Genomic DNA, 19,941 nt, shown 5'->3' with positions numbered 1-19,941 from the left:
AAAGGAAATGCAGAAAATAAGAATCAGTGCAACACTAAGAAGATCACTGGAATTACTATAATCTCCTGCTCCTCACATTGATGTTCTCAGGTACTCTCTACAGAGATAGCACCAAAGTACAGACTAACAGAAATCCAAAAGAATGTAAATAAAATGAGGAAGAATGCTGTAAAGCCCTGACACATGGCTAAGTAAAATTATTTAAAACAAAATAGTCTACTTGAGTCCCTGTCACACTTAGCTTTGCTGTCACACTTAGAAAAGATCTGGTCATTTCATTTGAAGTAATGGTATTTCTCCACCCCCTCCATTTTTTGGGTGACTCTGGGGGTCAGCTCTCTCTTGTGTGGTTTGGTTTGAGTCATCTGAATTTGTTTTACTAAAATTATTTCTTGTTCTTGAGCTGCACAATTCATCTTGTGCTGGTCTTGAGAGGAGCCATGCCACCTCTCTTGTACGTAACAATCTAGGTCAGTGGTACTCAAACTTTTAGCACCAGGACCCACTTTTTAGAATGACAATCTGTCCGGGACCCACAGAAAGTGCTGTTATAGTTGGAAGTGACATCATCAAGAAAATTAAAATAAATAATTATAAATAAAAGTAAAACAAATAAATAAGGTGATGCCAGCCTTGTTCGACCAAGTGAATTTTCTCTGTAGTTTGCAAAAACACCCATCCATAAAAAACAAGCAAGATTTTCAGCACTATCCAGTGCCCAATTCAATTTAAGAATATAAGAACAGCCCCACTGGATCAGGCCATAGGCCCATTTAGTCCAGCTTCCTGTATCTCACAGCGACTCACCAAATGCCCCAGGGTGCATACCACACAACAAGAGACCTGCATCCTGGTTTCCTCTGTTTAAGAATTTATATTCTTAAATTTATCGCTAGCAGGATCAACCTAGCTTTACAAGTCTAAAACAGAAAAAAAAAAATTCACCTTACCAGCTCAAGTCTCTGTTTTATTCTTTTTATGGGGAGGGGGGAGGACTGCCTTCTGGAGCATTTCTTGAGCTCAACTTTCATCAGATCAGGACCATTCTGGTGGCCTTGCATTCCTCTTTGTCTGATCTGACCACAAGTCAGGGCACATTTGCTTAATCACAGGTAAACACAAACCTGTAGCTTAGTTTCGCTTTCTATAAGACTCAATACATTCATCAGCTTGGAGGGAGGGACTTCCTTTTCAGGTTGTTTGGGGGGGGGCTGTGTTCATCAGATCAGGACCAATCTGGTGTCACTGAATTCCTCTCAGTCTGCCTTTTCCAATGGACTAAGGCAAATTCACCTACTCAAAAGTAAACACAAGATATGGCTCAGTTTCACTTTCCATAGGACTCCATGCATTTGCCTTCTCAGCTATCAGCTTATCAGCTAAAGTTTCGCAACCCACCAACAATCAGGTTGTAAGCCACAGTTTGAGAAACTCCGAACTAAATAAGTTGCATTGCTTGGGGTGCTAAGAGGGGAAGATCCTTCTCCTTCAGTTGAAGGTCTTGGACTAGATTACCTATGGGCTCCCTTCCAGGGTACACTTTGTGACAGGCTTTCAAACAGGAAGAAGAGACCATGCTTTCAGTACCATACACAGCTCAGAAGCTCTAAGTTCCTGTTCACGCACTATCCCAGTCTCAAAATGCAATCTGAAGCAAAGTCAGTCCTGCATGCCTACACTTATTCACTTCACCATATACAGGTTGAGCCTACTTATCTGTGGATTTTGCATCCACTGATCTGGTTCAATACAGGTCCCCCGGACCCATGTTGAGCCAGACTTGGCCCAACCTGTACCTTGTGAAGGCGACTGGCTCCAGAGGACTTTCTGAAGCCCACAAAGGCCACAGGCATCCGCCTGCAGCATCTGCGAGCTTCAGAATTCCTTCTAGAGCCAAAAAGAGTAACTTCCAGCTTTTGGAGTAAGACTTCCGGTTTTCAGAGAACTTCAGAAAGCCTTCTGGAGGCAACTGGAGCACAGCTCTGGTCACCTTCAGAGGTTTAAAGGGGCCAAAAACCACAGATTTGCTTATCTGCGGTTTTCAGTATCCACAAGGGGGGGGGGTGTCCAAGAACAGATCTCCACAGATACAGAGGCCCTACCTCTAGTGGGAAATGGAAGAGAACAGCCCTGAGGGTGATATGAACAGAAGAGTGGCATGGTGCACAGATACAAAAGACCTATGACTATTCCGTATTCTGTGTAGATACAAACTGCAGAGTAACCTGACAGCATAATCCTAACCTCTACTGCAGGGGTGCCCAAACCCTGGACTGGGGGCCACTTGTGGCCCTCGGGGGCTCCCAATCAGGCCCTCAGGGAGCCCCCATTCTCCAATGAGCCTCTGGCCCTCCAGAGACTTACTGGAGCCCTTGCTGGCCTGACGCAACTGTTCTCAGCAAGAGGACGACTGTTTGACCTCTCATCTGAGCTGTAGAACAAGGGCTCCCACCACTACTTGCTGTTTCACATCTGTGATGCAACAGTGGCAGTGAAGGAAAAGGTGGCCTTGCTTTGTGCAAGGTTTTTTAAAGGCCTTGAGCTACTGCAAGATCTTCATTCATTCATATACGTTCCATCTCTAATGTATTCATTTATGTAAATTTATTCAAGTTTTAAATGGTAAATTAATTCCTTTTTCCCCCGGCCCCCAGCACAATGTCAGAGAGATGATGTGGCCCTCCTGCCAAAATGTTTGGACACCCCTACTCTACTGAAACAGCCAGGCTACAATGGCCTATGCCAGTGGTTCTCAAACTCTCTGAGAGAGTTTGAGAGCCACTAAGTCTTTGCGGGGGAGGAAGGGAGACAGCGGGGGCGGGGAAGGCAGCTACGCAATCCCCAGATCATGCCAATCAGGGGGCTGCAGGGACTGCGATGTACTCACCAGTCCCTGCAGCAGCCTTCCCAGGGTGCGGGGAGCTCTGGGCAAGCGCCCACAGGCCTCCCCAGCCGCTTTGAAGTGAAAGTGGAGCGATCTTGCTCCACTTCCGGTTTTGAGGAGGTGGAGCGTGATCACTCTACTTTCGCTTCAAAGCAGCTGGGGAGCCCTGCGGGCACTCATGCAGCACTCCCTGCACCCCCGGAAGGCTGTTGCAGGGACTGGTGAGTACATCCCAGTCCCTGCAGCCCTGTGAGCAATGCAATCCTGGGTGCAGACTAGAAGTCACCTTGGGGTAAGGGGATATTTTTCCACTTACCCTGTGTCGAGCCCCAGCCTGCCTTATGGGACTACTTGGATCTGTGCCAGCAATTTAGCCGACAAAAATCTGAGCAGAGCAAAAATCCAAGGCAGCAAGGCCTGGGAATGGGTTAGGATCCAGTGTGCATTGTCATCGCCAATCCTCCCTCCCAGGCACGATCCACCACCTGTTCTGCCCTCCACCACCCCCAAAATGCCTTCTCCCCACCTCCAGAATGCCCTCCTGCCATCTTCTTCCACCCTCTGTGCCACCTGGCACAAACATACCCAGTCTGGTCGGTGCAGGAGCTGGATCTGGCCCTCCTGAGCCAGGACAGGTTTCTGCACCAGCGCAGCCGACTCCCAAGTAAGGGAGTCATGGTGTAAGGCATGTCTGCAACACTCAAAAGCCAGTGAAAAAAAGCTAGGCTCAAAGGGTTGGCTGTTCGGATTGTGCTTCCCAAAGAACAGCTAAATTTCAAGACCTGCAGTTTGGTACTGTAGTCTGAGTGAAATGCTTCCACTTTTCGTGTGCAACTCTTTCAGGCTATTTCCACTGCATTCCTCACATTTTACAGCCCAAGGAGACTTCAGGCACTGGTGATTAACACAATGATTAACACAAGAGAAAAGGGCCATAAACAGATAAATAAAATGAACCCCTCTTAATGCTCAAGGCATACACACTGCGGTTTTCCAGGGAATGAATTTCAAAGCATTATCAGAGTGTGAAGAAAGTGTAAAGATATGTTTACCATTGTATAGACATTTGCAAATGCCATTTGAGGAGGCTCATTTGCATTGTATCCTGCCCTAGCATGGACAGAAGGCAGTTCCTCTACGGAAACTTCCCACCCACTCCTCCTCAAGGCAACCTAATACAGAATCTAAAAATTTACTTCAAGGGTTGAGGGGCTCTCTGGCATAATATGGGATACAGAAGGGAGGACTGCCAAAAAGCGGTGGAATCAGCTAAAATGACCCTTCTCCGCACAGACTGATGTGGTTTCCAACCACACAAACTAAGGTTAAGATACAACCCAGTGCATTTTGTATTTCAGATTATGAATCCCACCGAGGCAGAGGAGATCATTGGCAGTACTCTGCGAATACTTACTTGGAACAATTCACATTTATTTCAAAGAGACCACGCATGTGCCTACTATTAGGCCTGCAGCAAAATGTTTCATAGTAACACAAACATAACAATTCTATAATGATACACAGCAGTCTATAAAAAAAGAACACCATCATACTGCTTGTTAGAGACACTTAAAAGATGGCAAAAACATTGATGCTAACTCATCCCAATTCATTGCCCTGAAGCAGAAAAATCTAACTAACCCTTAAGCACGCCCAGGAGATGCTTACCCATAAAATCTCCAGGCATGTCATAACCTTTCCTGGCTCACTGGTGACACCTGCTAACAGGTTTCATAATTAAGAGATACCACTGCACAACAGAATGCATGTTTACCTAGAAGTAAGATCCATTTTGACCAATAGAGTTTATAAACTCTTGTAACTGTGTTCAGGATTGCACCTTTAGTCTAAGAACTGTGCAGGCATTTGAATTCCTTTTTTGCTAGACAACTGTTCTGCTTTCCTGCTACCTTTGGCAGCAGTGTTCCCTATTCCCGTAACTACACCTGAACACAAAAGCTCTGTTCTCACATTTGACTCTGAATGTTGACCAAACACATGAAAATGGTGTGGGACTGTAACAGTTTGCCCTGCCTACAACATGGGCTAAAGGTGGAAACATGCTCTACATATGTATAATGTATGTGTATAGCATCTGCCAGAAACAGGAACATTCTGGGTCCCTGGCTGTGAATGTTGGCCCTGTGTGTGCACAGCTATATTCATGTAAAACCTGTTCTCACCTTCACTCCTTTCCCTCTAACACAGTGATTCTCGGGCGTTTTAGACCGGGACCCACTTGTCATGATGACAATCTGTCCGGGACACACCGGAAGTGATGTCATTGACCTGGAAGTGATGTCATGCCTGGAAGTGACATAATCAAGCAGGAAGTGACATCACTGTGATGCCAAGGCTGGAAGTGATGTCATTAAGCAGGAAGTGACATTACTTCCAGGTTCTCACCTAGGAACTCATAAACTTCAAATGACAAGAGAAAAAATTCCAACACAGAAGCTTTTCCCAATTCTCTGTCCCATGCTACCATTGCCACCAAGCATTTCACCTGTAAAATTCAATATACTTCTTGAACCCCTGCTAATTGGGTAAGAGGCACTTTTTCAAGTGGGTGCTCCTTTTTTTAGCAGGGGGAGAGTAACTGGCCTGCCTCACCCCAGCAGTGTCTGTTCTAGTGGCTGTCTGCTGGTATTCATTTGCATCTTTTTAGATTGTGAGCCCTTTTGGGACAGGGAGCCATTAGTTATTTGATTTTTCTCTGTAAACCGCTTTGTGAACTTTTAGTTGAAAAGCAGTATATAAATACTGTTATTAATATTAATATTAATAATAATAATAATAAGGCGTGTGTGAAATGTGTGCTTGCTTCCGGCTAGTGTTGAGCATGGCATTGATATATTTTGAATATGGCCATCAGTGTTCATGGCACCTTGCAAACTAACTAACCTGAAGCCTCCTACAGATCCCGCAAAACCAGACTTCTCTGCACACCTATAAGATGGGAGTCTTCCATCTCACCTAGCCCTACAGATCAGCCACATGCTCAGTCCACTTGCCCCAGTTCCCCCCACCCCATCTCTCCTAGCCCCCAGATCAGTCACATGCTCAGTTCATTCACCCCACCCCATCTCTCCTAGCCCCCCAAACCAGCCAGATGCTCAGTTCACTCACCCCAGTTCCCCCACACCCCATCTCTCCTAGTTCCCAGTTCCCCTACCCCTCCCTCTCCTGGTGTCTCAGTACTTTAGTTTCCGTATATGTTGCACATCAAAACTTTCCCCAAGTGAATCCTTCAAGGGAGGAAGATCCTTTTCTGAGCCCTGAATCCTCCCTCCCAAACCTTGTGCAAAAATCTTTTCAAAGGAGCCCATCCAAGGCAAGGGGGAGAAGGGGCAGCTTCAGACTCCCACCTGAAATTCAAGAGCAAGCTCTGCTCTGACCTGCCAACACAGCCATGCTCACTGGAGAAATGAAACAAGTGCTGCCTTGCTCTTTTGTGCCTGCGCATGCCACTCTTTTAGACCCCGAGGGAGAGAAGCTTCTCCCATACACAGCTGAGGCAGGCTTGGAAAATGGCGGCGCACCACACCAGAATCCAAGATGGTGCCGCCCAGCACATTTTGCCAGAATCCAAGATGGCGTCGCCCACCTTTTTGCAACCCACCCAAAATTGGGTCGTGACCCACCAAATGGGTCGCAACCCAGTTTGAAAACCTCTGCTCTAACATATTTGATCAGCGTATGGAGATGAAGGTGAGATCAGGGCTAAATGTTGCAAGGCCACTGAGTGGTACATGAAGAGAACTCATCAACTATTTGGAGTTCTACAACCAGGGTCAGCCTTAGGGAGATTTGGCTGATATGACTGAATCTGGTCCTACAGTTTGGGGGGACCCCATGTCACTGCTGCCAACTCGCTCCATAGCTGATGCCCCAGCATTAAGTTGTCTGTGCCCAGATGCAGCGAGTGGAGCACTGTGTTGGCCTGCCCGCCCAAGTCCAGATGGCCTGAAATGAGCTTCCCAGAAACAGTTGGTGGTGAAGACATCAAATCAACTATTTCTGGGTGCCACACTTCACACACAGGACTATCAGCCCTGGGCTCACCACAGTTGCTCTGCATCATGGCCGACTGGTGAGTGGGGGACCACAGGGATGGCCCGCCACAAAAATGTCTCATATTGGGCCCCACCACACCTGGGGCCAGCCCTGTCTGGCACTATGGAGACAGGAACACTTGGTCGAGATTAGAACTCTTTCTATGCATCTCAGAGGTCTGTGGCATTGATGGCATTCCCTAGAAATTAGAGTTCCACCTGGCAGAGGCCTAAGAACAGCCAGCTTGCATCCTAGAATCTCTACAATCAGAAGAGTGATTCTAAAAAGGAAGCAGTGGGGCCTCATTCCTGATACTTCTGGAAAGCAATGCTAGGAGTTGTATAGTTATCAGCGATTTGTTGTGCCTTTTATAAATACAATCAGCTTAGCTGTATGGCCCAAGACATTTTTGAGTTTGATGCAGAAAATGTATACCCTATTGCCAGCCCAGTTAAAATAGGAGCTGCACTGGGAAAGAAAAGAGAATTGCAATGTCAGGATTTGGCAGTGGGAAGTATGGGATATACTCTTGCTAAAATTTCAGATAGCAACCTAGCATCAGTGGCATAGCTAGCAGGGGGCGGGGGTGGTTGCCCTGGGTACCACCCTTGGGGGGGTGACACTACAAAAGCCCCAACATTGCTAACATCGCAGCGGTTAGGAGTAACGCCATTAGGCTATATACCGTTGGTATACCTATTAAATACCTGTATTAATTACCTGTATTAAATACCTGTATTAAATCCTGTATTTAAAAAAAATACCTGTATTAAATTATTAAATTACCATTGGATGTGAAATTTCCAGCAGAACGCAGTGCAGAAAACTGGACTGAAATATCTCCTTTCCATCCAAAGTTATGGCCAAAAAACCAGAAACAAAAAAATGCATGGAACCCTATGGAAAATGAAACCGAGCCATACAGCGCATTTACTCATGAGTAGGCAAACTTGCCATAGTTCATCGGAAAGGGCAGGCTGAACGGAATCCAATGACACCAGAATGGTTCCTATCCAATGAAAGCAGACCCCAAAAAGGAAGTCCCTCCCTCCAAAGACGAATTTATTGAGCCCTATGGAAAGCAAAAGTAAGCCACAAGGTCGTGTTTACTCGTGAGTAAACAAACATGCCTTGGCTCTTGGTCAAGTCAGGCAAAGGGGAATGCAAGGCTAGCTGCACGGTCCCCATCTGACGAAAGTGGAGCTCAACAACTGCTCCAGAAAGAAGCACCACCCTCCCCCAAAAGAATAAAACAGGCTTCAGCTGGTAAGGTCCATTTTATTTGTTTTTAGGCTTGTAAAGCCAGGTGAGTCCTGTTAGTGCTATGCTTGAAATATAAGAATATACACTGAACTGGGCACTGGGGAGGGCTGAAAATGTCACTGATTTTTTTGTGGGGTGTTCTTGCAGGCAGACTACTGAGAAAATTCACTTGGTGAAACAGGGCTGGCTTCCCCTTATTTAATTATTGTTTTTCTTTAGTTTAATTATTTATAATTATTTACTGTATTGTGCTTGATGATGTCGCTTCCAGTCATGACATCACTATTTGATGCAGAATTTCATCCATTGCTTGTTGGGAAATATTCACTGCATTTATTTTCTGGCCATTATTATTATTCATTTCAAATCCTGAGCTGCTTAGAGGAAGGGTGGTATAAAAATGTGAATGAATGAATGAATGAATGAATGAATGAATAATTAATTAATTAATTAATTAAGTCATATGTGGTGACAAAAATTTATGAACCCCACGCGTCAAAAGATCTAGCTACGCCACTGCCTAGCATCAAGCAATATCTCTTGTACCTTCCAACTTAATTCCCTTCTCTTAGTTTGTAAGCCTGAGTGCAAGGCCTATATCTGATTAGTACAAGGCACATGAAAGGCACTTGCTCACATTCTTCTCTTATCTGTAACTGCCTTTCCCACCTCTGTGGTCTTCCACTACCATCCTATCACTTCACTTCATAATTTAGATTATAAAGGCTCCTCAGGCAGAAACCTATGTTTTGCTTAAGTTACTCCACAAAGCCTTCATAAACAATGAAGAATATTGGATAGAAAACACAGAGCAGCACAAGCAAATTGGTTTCCACTCTTATGTTTCTTTGGCTGGCTAGCATTGGAACTTGGGGGTGGAGGAGAAAAATTAAACTTCAATTAAACTGTAATTACCTTTAATGAATACCAAATACCTGACCAGCTGAATAAAATCTGCTTAAAATGCAAAGATTATTTTCTTACAGTCACTTCCATACACCTTTTAGGGGAAATTTTTTAATTTTCAGAATGAAGAGTTCCTCTAGGTGAACTCCTGAAGTTCATCAACTCATTATTAGGTGGAATTTTAAGGAAAGAGAGACTGCATCTTGCATTCCTGAAACTGTTTTTTATATTAATCTGTAGTTTAATTAGGTAATAACAGCTGCCTACAGGCCTCCCACACTATGAAAAGAAAAACAAATATGCTATGTCTCCTTGGTTCCTTTCTTCCTCTTCTGTATCATGAAGTTATTTTACTATTTATAACCATTACACCAAAACATGTCCACCAAAAAAAGTTGCATCATGAAAAGATGGAATGGTCTAGACCCAAAAAGAGGTTTGCTAATTTAAGGTATAACACTGGATCACCCTTGTGATCTTTCCAGGTCCATGGTTGCTGAGGAACTTTTTCATTCTTATCTTGCACAAGATGATGTATAATAACTAATAATGTCTTCTTCTGTGTCATGCACATCTTCTCGGAACCGTACGGCAGGCCAGCACTACCAGTACACAAATGGCTTCTATATGCACACAGAAGAAAGGGACATATTTTCTTCCAGCAGCAGTTCCTCACATCTCACAGTGTGCGATTCCAGACAATCTCCTTATGGATGAGTCTTTTGAAAGGAGCATGTCACCATAAAGGAGGAGCCACCACAAATAAGTGGAAAAGGCCTAGGGCACTTTGAATCCCACCCACACTGACTAGCTGCAACCTAAGAACTGAATACAAGTAATCAGTAAAGGACATTTGGCATCTTCTGTTGACATTCCTTACCATGGAACAGGCTTCCTCCCCCATTCTGAATGCTACCAAAACTTTATATATGACATCCAGAGAAGACACAGAGCATTCTGCCGCCCTATTTTTGCAGTTGTTAACAAGTTTCTCACTAGTTCAGAAACTTGCATTTTGCGAGCTAAACCAGGGGCAGGGAAAAGATATCTTCATGGTCCACCCAAGACAAAATGGTTAGCCAAGCACCATACAAAGACAAGTCCAATAAGTTTTGTAAAGAGATAGGAAAACTTTCTACGAATACCGGTACATCATCTCCTAGAAGATGGCAATGAAAACGAACTGCAGCAATTAGTACAGGGCACATGGAAGGCACTTGCTCACATTCTTCTATTGCCTGTAACTGCCTTTCCCACGTCTGTGGTCTTCCACTACCATCCTAACACTTCACTTCATAATTTAGATTATAAAGGCTCCTCAGGCAGAGACCTATGTTTTGCTTAAGTTACAGGGCACATGAAACAAGAGCTCATTTCATTCAGTCTACCCATTAAATTAGCTGTCTAAGGGCCCAATCCTAAAGTGGCCCAACACCAGCACTAGGTGCCACAAAGCACGTTCACTGCACCTTCAGAGTAGGGAGCACTGGTGCTGGGCCCAGTGCCAGCAGGAGGAGGATACAGCACTGCTGGGGGTAAGTGCAACTGCTGGGAGGTGGTGTGGTCACTGAGGGGGCAGGCAGAATGAAGATGGGAGAGGAACCAGTGGAGGAGAAGAGTGGGATCAGCAGAGCTCTGCTTCGCCGTATCCTGAACTCCTTGTCGGGCTTTGTGGCCCAACATGGAGTCTCTCAAGTCTGCGCTGGCAAAATAGCTGGCACAGACTTGAGAAGCTCCATTATGGGACTTGGGGCTTTCCCCAGGGAAATGGGATCAAAGTCCACTTCCCCTGAGGAGACCTCCGGCAGCTTCCCAGAGCCTGCTGTATACAGCGGTAGCCACTTTGGTGCCACTGCTCCAGCAGGTGCCGGTAAGCTCAGAATTGGACTGCCCATTATCACTACAGCTGGTCAGCCAATTACTCCCAAAGAAGCACGTTTTTCTAAGTTGGTTTCTTAGGACCCAGTTCCAAAATACTCCTTCCTTATTCAAATATTAGGACACTTGCAAGGAGTGGATAAAACAGCTAATGATGCAGATCTTTCTATGATACAAACTGGACAAAAATCTGATGGCCACAAATAGAGGACCAGCTTTGAGAAATTTTGTAAGGTGCATCATCAGACTATCAGTTAACCATTCCAACAGCACACCTGTCTACTTCTTTGGTACTTCTACACATATTCACATACTTCTCTACATACATGCAGCTTAAAAACCTAAGGAAAAGTTACACTGGAACTTGATCTTAGAAGCTCCATTCTTTCTTTCTATCCCACATTATTTCTTTCTTTCTATCTCTCTCTGAGTCCTGCAATTACCACCAGCAGCTCTCACCTGAAAATGCAAACTTATCTGAAGGCTGGGGGAAAGAAAGGGATACATGATTCATGTCTAGTTCCCTCTGCTGACAAAGTGTTTCTAGTCTCGTAGGTGCCAACAACAGTCAAAACATCTCCTAAGAAAAGAATGAGGGTTCACCCAGATTCACATCTAGCTCAGTCCCCGACCAGCAAAACAGATTTCTTTAAAACAAACAAAACAAAAAAAGATATGATACTCCAAGCAATGAATGCATATTTTCCAGATAACTGCAGGAAACGGAGTCAAGGATGTTAATTTGCCATACCTCCTTCCCGTTTGCCAAAAACAGCATTGCTGCTTTCACTAGTAGAGGGAAATAGCAGAGACAGAACACTAGAGGACGAAACACTAGAAAAGCTTCAAGACAATGTCAACAGCATGGATTTTCCTCTGGCGTTTATCTTGTACACCATCGTATTTCTAGTCCAAGACAGTTTGCTGATTACATAAGCACTTGTGTCTGGCGTACCATCAGATAATCGGGCCTGGTCTTTCTGTGCAGACAAAGAGGCCTATAAAGCTTACCATTTATAAGTAGAGGTGTAGAGACAAAGCATTTTAGTGGCATTTAGCAAAAGCAGTGCTTTTAGAGAAGCATAAATAGAGGGGTTTTCTGTTAACGGCTATTTAGACAAAGGCTTATCAGAACTGGTTTTGTGGTAGCAGGGGACACAGTGGTATAGAAGAAGGAGAGACTCATTAGAACCAGATCCCTTGAAGCTCATGCTTCCACTCACTGCATTGAACATTTTGGTCTCTGCTAACTCTTCCAGATCTCTTAAGGGCAGAACTTCTATACCTTATACAAGCTGCATAAAAAGGAAAAATCTGGGCAATTTCAGTTTCTCCCATTATAACATTATCCAATGACAGAAGGCAGCCCAGCCAAAATTCTTCCATAATACACAATAACTCAAGGATGTAAAAGCCATGTTCTTTATGGAAATTTCTTTCCATACAGAAAATAGAAATTTAATTTCTATTTTCATTCCAGCAACCGACTGCCTCCAATGACCACTTTATGTTACCCTTACTGATACAGAAAAGTATTTCACTGTCAGGATCCCAAAATCAATGAAAATCTGAGCACATCAGTCTTTAGTGTGCTAACCTTACAGCCTCCACTGTAGCAGAATTACTTTTATGCTCCATTTTACAACCCAGAGCCAAAACCAGGCCAGAAGCCAAATTTAAATGGACCCAGAAAACTGGCATCATCCAAATTAGTTCAGCTTCCCCGAAGTTAAAAGACGGCTAAAAGATCGAGCAACTTCTTTCAAAACATACAAGAAACAACAGACTACATTTCAGCTGCTCTCAGGTAACATTCCCCACTACAGTCACTCCCCACTTCCAGGTAACGTTCAACTCCAGTGCTTTACCTCTGTGCAGAAGGGTGTGAGCTGTGGGTGGACCACTGGCTGCACATACATGTGGAAGGTGGATTCAATTTCCATTGTCCTGCCATTTAACTTCAGGATAGGGAATTCAATGATCTCCTGCAATAAGAAAATCAATTGTTAACATACCTTCTGAAAAATACACCATCTTTAAAACAAGAAGTGTAGAAAAATTAAAGGCAACTTGCAAATACACAGAAAGCACATGTACAGGTCCAGCCTATTTATACACGGATTTTTTATACACGGGATTTGACTCAACACGAATGGCCCCTGCAAATGAGAAAGAATGTGCTGATCCCTGGAGAAGGGGAAAAATGCATCCCTTTAAAATCAGTTTTAAAAACTGAACAGTCCTTTAACAACAGCCTCCTTAATGAGAGGGGGGGCAGCAGGCTAACAATCCATCAATCCTTCTCTCTCCTTCGAACCCCTCCCTTCCTCCAGCACCTGAAAGAAAGGGATCATTTTGCATTGGTGAAGGGAGGGGCTGAGTGAAGTGCTGGTGGATTGTCTTCTTAATGACTCTCATCTTAGAGTCAAAAGGTCAGCAAGGCTGTTTTTCAATCACTGGAGCAAAGAAACTTTGTTTTTTAAATTGATTTGCTATAGTGCGTTTTTTTTATCCACCTGAGTGCTTGGAAGGGAACCCACTCGAATAATTAGTCTCCTGTAGTTATATATGACAAGGAGTACCAGTCAGGATGAAACTAATGGCTTTGATTCCAAGAATAGGAGTGAAGTTCAGCTGGCAAAATTTGGGGATTTATCACTCCCTCCTGTCAGCTGCAGCCCCTTGAAAATTCACTCCACTGGGTTAAAGTTCCTCTGGAAAGGCATTTAATGCAAGAGGGCAGGGTGCAGCTGAAGTGAACTGGTAGAAATCTGGGAAAGACACACATCCTTACACAATAAGAATTGCTTTCCTTGCACTAAGGCTCCACTGGATACAAAGCAAAAGGTTTCAAGGATCTTGGAGTTGTTTTATAACAGATGGACATATATTACAAGTACATATATTACAAGGACAAATAAGGTTACAAGTACCGCACATCATTGCCCCAGGACAGTCTTCAAAATTTCATACTTATTTTGTTTGTTAAGAAATGTTTTTATTCCTATGGTGGTCTTGCAGAGGCTCATGAGACCCCAAGATGCCCATTGCTAACCTGTCTGGTTGTTCTTCCACTGTCACCATTCCCTAATATGACACAGCCTCACTTTACAAAAGGCCTTGTAGAATTAGGGACACTTTTCCTGTAACCTGGTCCCCCACCCCCAGATACTTCAAGCAATGATACAGCTCAGTGATCAGCTCCAACTTCCCATGCTGAATGGCTAGGAGCTTGCCTTTATACACACTACTGGAGGCTACTTAGTTCCCCTCCTCTCAGCTGGCCATCTGGCAGGGAATTTCAAACCAAATGGCCCTTCCTGCACTATTTTAAACTTAAATGGTTTTGGAGGAAAATCTATCGTTTGAATTCTAAGCAATTTCACACAGAGAAGTAGACCGTTTTTTAACCACTGCTCATGACAAGTTTATGGCCACAAACGTAAGGCCGAAGACATTGTACTGGCATCCGAATGTAGCTAAAATAACACAAATTAAAGTTTTCAACATTCATGCTCTCTAAGTTCATTTCACAACTTAGGGGAAAAGGAATTGTCATGATTTTAGAAATAACATCATGCCTATTGACAGAGGCGTCGCTAGAGGGGGTGGCGCACTAAGTTTTGCGGAGAGCCTCCCTGCAGCGTGCAAGCAGCTCCTCCCCTTCAGGTGCCATTCACCTCCGTTTCCCTCCCCCCCACCCACATGGCTCCAAAGGGGAGGGGAGGAGCTACATGCACACTGTGGGAGGCGAATGGCTCCCGAGGGGTGGGGGAAGAGCCGCTTGCATGTTGCAGGAAGGCTCTCTGCTAAACTTAGTCTGCCCCCCCAGCAATGCCTCTGCCTACTGACTCTTCTCCCATCATCCTGTCCAAAATTTTCCTCCCAGTCTATTGAAAAAGTAAGGATTTGTAATACGTCACAACCAGTCAGAGGTCATTTCCTTATAACAATATCATTAAGGTTATAGAGTGTTGCTTGGGAATAGTCTTTGGAAGATGTTTTTGCCGTTACCAGAAGACAGGTACCACCACCCAAAATTTATAGATCTTTTCACAATGTCAGTCAGTTGAGGATGCTGATCTATCCTCAGTTACACACAGGCTTGACAACCTCTGCTTTCACAGCTGTTGACAAGAAGAAAAAGAATTGTCACTGGTACAAGTCTACCACCAGGATGGTTTATGGCTACAGTTCCAAGCACTCTTACAGGGAAGCAAGTTCTACCAAACTTACCAAATAAGCCAATCAGGCTTATTCCTACATACATGCAATATGCCCTTCCATTTTCCTCTGTGGCAGCATGTAGCTTTAGGAGCAAATACGTTTGAGGAATTTTTAATAAATATAAATCAGGGGTGCTCAAACTTTCAACTTTAGGGACCCTGGACCTTTAAAATTGTGTTGGAGAGATAATTTCAGCAGGTGTAGCTTGTCATTTGTGGGATGACAAGTTGCACCTGCTGAAATTCTCTCTTCTATACACTTGTTAAAGGTCCAGCATCCCTAAAGTTGAAAGTTTGAGCACCCCTGATATAAATTGACATGATAAGTAACCAATGGTAGTATTGATCCCACTTCTAGCCCAAACATCTGTTTTTAAATTACATGTCAAGAAAATGGCGAATGTCATGGCCTAATGTTTGCCACATTCTGGCAAGACATATGGGTGCCAATGGGAGCTTTCACCAAGGATGAATTGCACATGCAGGGGAGGGTTCAGATTAGGACCATGGTCATGGGCAAAGAGCTGAAGGCCTCCTCTCTCCAGTTTGCATAGTATTGCATCCTACCCATATGCTATTTCTGATAGCTCAAACTATATACTTAACACGTAATTTATTACTTATTTTTATCCCACATTTTCCCTTCAGTCAGGAGGCGTCCAAGGCAGCTGACCTTCCACTTAAACAAACAAAAAGCAATATAAAAAACTTAAAACAAAGATACAAAAACAGAAAAAATAGGATGACTTGATTCTACTCAGATATTCTGGTTGAAGACTGAATACATATACATATATAAATGTTTAATTAAAAACAAAAAACAAAAGCAACCCTAAAAAGGTTTAAGTTACTATTGAGATGATAAAGAGGGAGCCATCTTGATTGCAACTGGTAGGGAGCTCAACGTACAACATTGGAAAAGACCCCTCTTCCCTGTCATCAGAGGAGTCTGTATGTATCCCCCCAGGTTTCAGAGGCAGCCTATCTCTGAATGCCAAATCCAAGGAAGTGGCAAAAGCATACAGGTATCTGTTATCTTGAGTGCTTCCTGAGGCATCTGGTGGGCTACTATGAGATACAGAAAGCTGGACTAGATGGGTCCTTGGCCTGATCCAGCAGGGCTTTTCTTATGTTTGGCACTTATCAAGAGCCAAACTTCTACTGATAGCAAAATACAGAGGAGGGCCTCTCCATAAGACCTCATGGGAGATGCTGTTTCACATGGGAGAAGGTTATCCTTGTATCATGATCCTAAGCTTGTTTAGGGCTTTAAAGGCAACAACCAACACCTTAAACTGCTCCCAGAAACAGACAAGCAGTCAGCATAATTGATATAACAGTGGTATCAGAAAACAGTTATGGCCTCTGTCATGTTTAAAAAAAAATGAAACCGCAGTTCACAAGCCCACATACAGTACTACCTGATAATGAAGCCCCCTGTACAACAATCCAGAACTAAAGGCAGTGTATTTGACTTTGGCCTCCTGAATAGAAACTCGTCTGCTGCTCCCAAACTCATATACAGCACCCTGAATGTAGTACATACGAAATATTTTCAGTGGCAAATGAAACATTGGGAGAACCAGAAATCAAAAATTTACTTGGGCTTGTTAATAAAGTTTAAGTGGAGCCAGTTACGATGGATCTGGCAATTATTAAAATATACACATGAAATTAAAAAAAAAGCAACCAAAGAATAAAAGCTATAAAATCCTTTGTCTCCTTCCTCCCACTCCACCCCCTCCTGAGTTTAATGTAAGGAGAGTGACAATTTGTTTGGTGTCTTTAAAGGATAATTTGTCTGTGTTATTTAATAGAGAAGCATAAGGCTGAGGCTCTGGAGTGCAAATGAGCCTACTGAGTGATAGCCAAGCATCGAGCCTCTCAAATCACTCGGAGAGGAGAGAGAATAAAAAAAATTGCTTTTTAATATTCAAAAACAGTTTGCAAAATTTAATCAAAGCAGAGCAAAAGCTAACATTTTTACCACTTTGACATTTTTATTAGTGCTTTCATAAATTTTTAAAACATGAATAGAATTAGTTTAAAAACAACAAAAAAAATGCCTGGAAACATCTGGGAGAGGAAAAATAAGGCTAAAGAAAGATATGAAAAGATTAACTCTTCCGCTGAGCAGCATTTGCATCTGAAGAATCCAACTGCTGCTATGGTAGGAACTGAATTAAGTTTTGGGGTCCTGGTCCTCCAGCCACACTGCCCAACTTGTGGTAACCCCCAATGGAGCTACAAAAGAGCCAAACCATTTTCATTATCAGTGGTTCCCTTTTGGAAGAAAAAAATAGAGCCCTTGATTGAATCCTGAAAATATGACAAATCAAGAGCTTATTTGATGAACCGCAGGTTAAAATTAAATATTACAGTATAGGAATTACTGGGTCCTCACCCTGCAAGATGGGCAGGAAGTGCAGACTGGAAGTTGAGATGTTGCCTTGCCTGAAAAAGCTAAGTAGGACCAGCTGCCTGATAGGAAACCAGAAGGCCACCTACGTATCTGTTTGGAGGAGTCAGCTGGCGGTTGCAGCTGCCTGCAAAAGGCTTGCAAAGTGCAAGAGTTGGCAGCCAGAATGATTACTGCACTGTGACGGAAACACCTGGAGAAATGGAGGTTTCTACAAGATGTCTCATGGAAAAATGTTTGTAAAAAAATCACATTAAAAATGGATTTATGTTCAGCTTGCCTATATAAACTGCCTTGAGAAAGGCACTACAGGTGGGTGTCGCAAACTTAGGGGGGTTTGGGGTGCTCAGAGTTCTTGGTTCTCAAACCCTAAAGCCCTCAAGGCCCCCCCCCCGTCCAGTAGTACTGCCACCACCCTGTATGTGCCAGTGCCTCAGTCCAGGGACACTGAGACCCTCTAGGCTTAACTCTATCCCTTGCAGGCACTGAGCTCTTTCACCAATTAAAGCTTCAGTCCTCAAGTTACTAGACCTCAATGAGCACTTGGTAGCTTGCTGAACGGCTAGGCAGGATTCTGAACCTTTGTCCCCAACAGACAATGAAACAACTTGGTAAAAGAGATTTTAGTTTATTAAGTACATAAGGCAGCAAATGCTAGAGGCATGAACATCTAGGAAACATATCAGCAATAAAACAATAAAGCTAGCTGGCTATCTCTATTAATACCTAACTCTCACCTGGGTCAGCTTCTCTTGCAGATCTTTTAGCTCCAGGCTACCTGTGAGGCCAGATGCCCATGGTGGACAATGGAGCTCCAGCGTGCAGGATCTTGCACCCAAAACCTCTGCCCGAGAAGAAGCGGACACACCCCTTGGGCACTCATTATTATACTTCTCATGTTAATTGTACTGAGGTGACTTCATACTTATTCAGACTGTCCAATCAGAAAATTTTGAGGACAGAACCTTCCTGAAGTTGGCTTGGTTGCTAGCCCTCCTAGCTCTTACCCCTCCCAACTTGAGATCCACAGCTGCACTTTATCAGCTTGATAAGGTGCCTTTCTGTCTGCACGGGTGCTAGCATTCCAAAGGGTTGTAATTCTTGTTGTCTGTCCTTTCTGGCCAGCAAAGGAGAGACAACAATCTTTTTGTTTGTTTACTCACATTCTTGCAGCTAGGAACTGCTAGCCCCTTCTCCGTTACTGACTTAGTTTGGTTCAGGCTTCACATGCTAACCAAGGCCTAACAGGTACATATCCATGACACCTCTCTTTTGGGAAGAGAGGCTCGGAGGTTCGACACCTTCAGCCACTCTTTGCTAACACACAGGTCAGGGCACTTCTTATAATGAGCTTTCTCTACGGTTACTTATTAAGCAATACATAGCAGGGTTTACTAACAGGGTATAAAGCAGTGAAAGCTATAAGGCAGTTTGTATTAGCAGCATTAGATACAGTGAGGTTACATGGAGAGTGTTTCACAGACTTTTTACTAATACAGTTTTGCAACTACTTATGAACTAGTGTTTTGCTGATTTTTACTATACCACATGCGCAACAAAGCATCAGCTAAAATATTCTTAGAACCTGATAGATGCTGAATTTCAAATTGGTAATCCTGCAGCGATAAAGCCCAACGCAGGATCCTTTGGTTGTCTTTGACTTTAGCCAAGAAAGCTAAAGGTGAGTGATCTGTTTGCACCAGGAACAGGTAGGGTCTTAACTTAGACAAAGCCCACACTAATGCAAGACATTCTAATTCACATACAGCATAATGGGTCTCACGAGGCAATAGTTTACTACGACTTAAGATACACAATTGGATGTAACACTCCTTCTTCAGATTCCTGTAAAAGAACAGCTCCCAACCCACTCATACTTGCATCAGTTTGAACCACAAACTTTTTAGAAAAAGCTGGTGCTTTCAAGACAGGTGCTTTGGATAGACCTTGCTTCAGGGCAGCAAAGGACTTTTGACACTCAGTTGTCCAGTTCACCTGTTGGGGTAAATGCTTACCCCAGGTTATCCGGGGACCTGCACTGAGCCAGAGCTGCAGATGGAAAATCAGCAGATAAATAGGCTCAACCCGTGTATAAACATCGTAGTAAATAAATAAAGATACCTCCAGGCAGGGGTTAATGTCATGGAAACAGTTATTTTGCATGGCTCCACCCCAAGGTAAATCAGCTGCTGAATATTACAAAGTCATGGGAATGGTTATATAACTATGGTGGGACATTTTTCAGCATTCTATCACTTTCAAGCAAAAAAAGTCTATTCCTAGCACAGCTTGCTCCATCATTCATTAGT

At 43.6% G+C, this 19,941-nt stretch overlaps 1 protein-coding gene across 3 annotated transcripts in view; it reads right to left on the bottom strand.

The window, feature by feature from the left end:
* The window catches only part of ERI3 (ERI1 exoribonuclease family member 3), a 261,189-nt gene that overhangs the window by 196,601 nt on the left and 44,647 nt on the right, over positions 1 to 19,941 (bottom strand). For all 3 annotated transcript variants that reach the window (XM_066624931.1, XM_066624932.1, XM_066624930.1), the window contains exon 3: positions 12,856 to 12,972. In XM_066624931.1, coding sequence (XP_066481028.1) covers positions 12,856 to 12,972 — 117 coding nt within the window. The remainder of the gene's footprint in view (positions 1 to 12,855; positions 12,973 to 19,941) is intronic.

The sequence above is a fragment of the Tiliqua scincoides genome, chromosome 4 (genome assembly GCF_035046505.1).
Source record: "Tiliqua scincoides isolate rTilSci1 chromosome 4, rTilSci1.hap2, whole genome shotgun sequence".
Taxonomy (NCBI): Eukaryota; Metazoa; Chordata; class Lepidosauria; order Squamata; family Scincidae; genus Tiliqua; species Tiliqua scincoides.
Note: the sequence above shows the minus strand (reverse complement) of the source record. Positions and strands in the feature narration are given on the sequence as shown.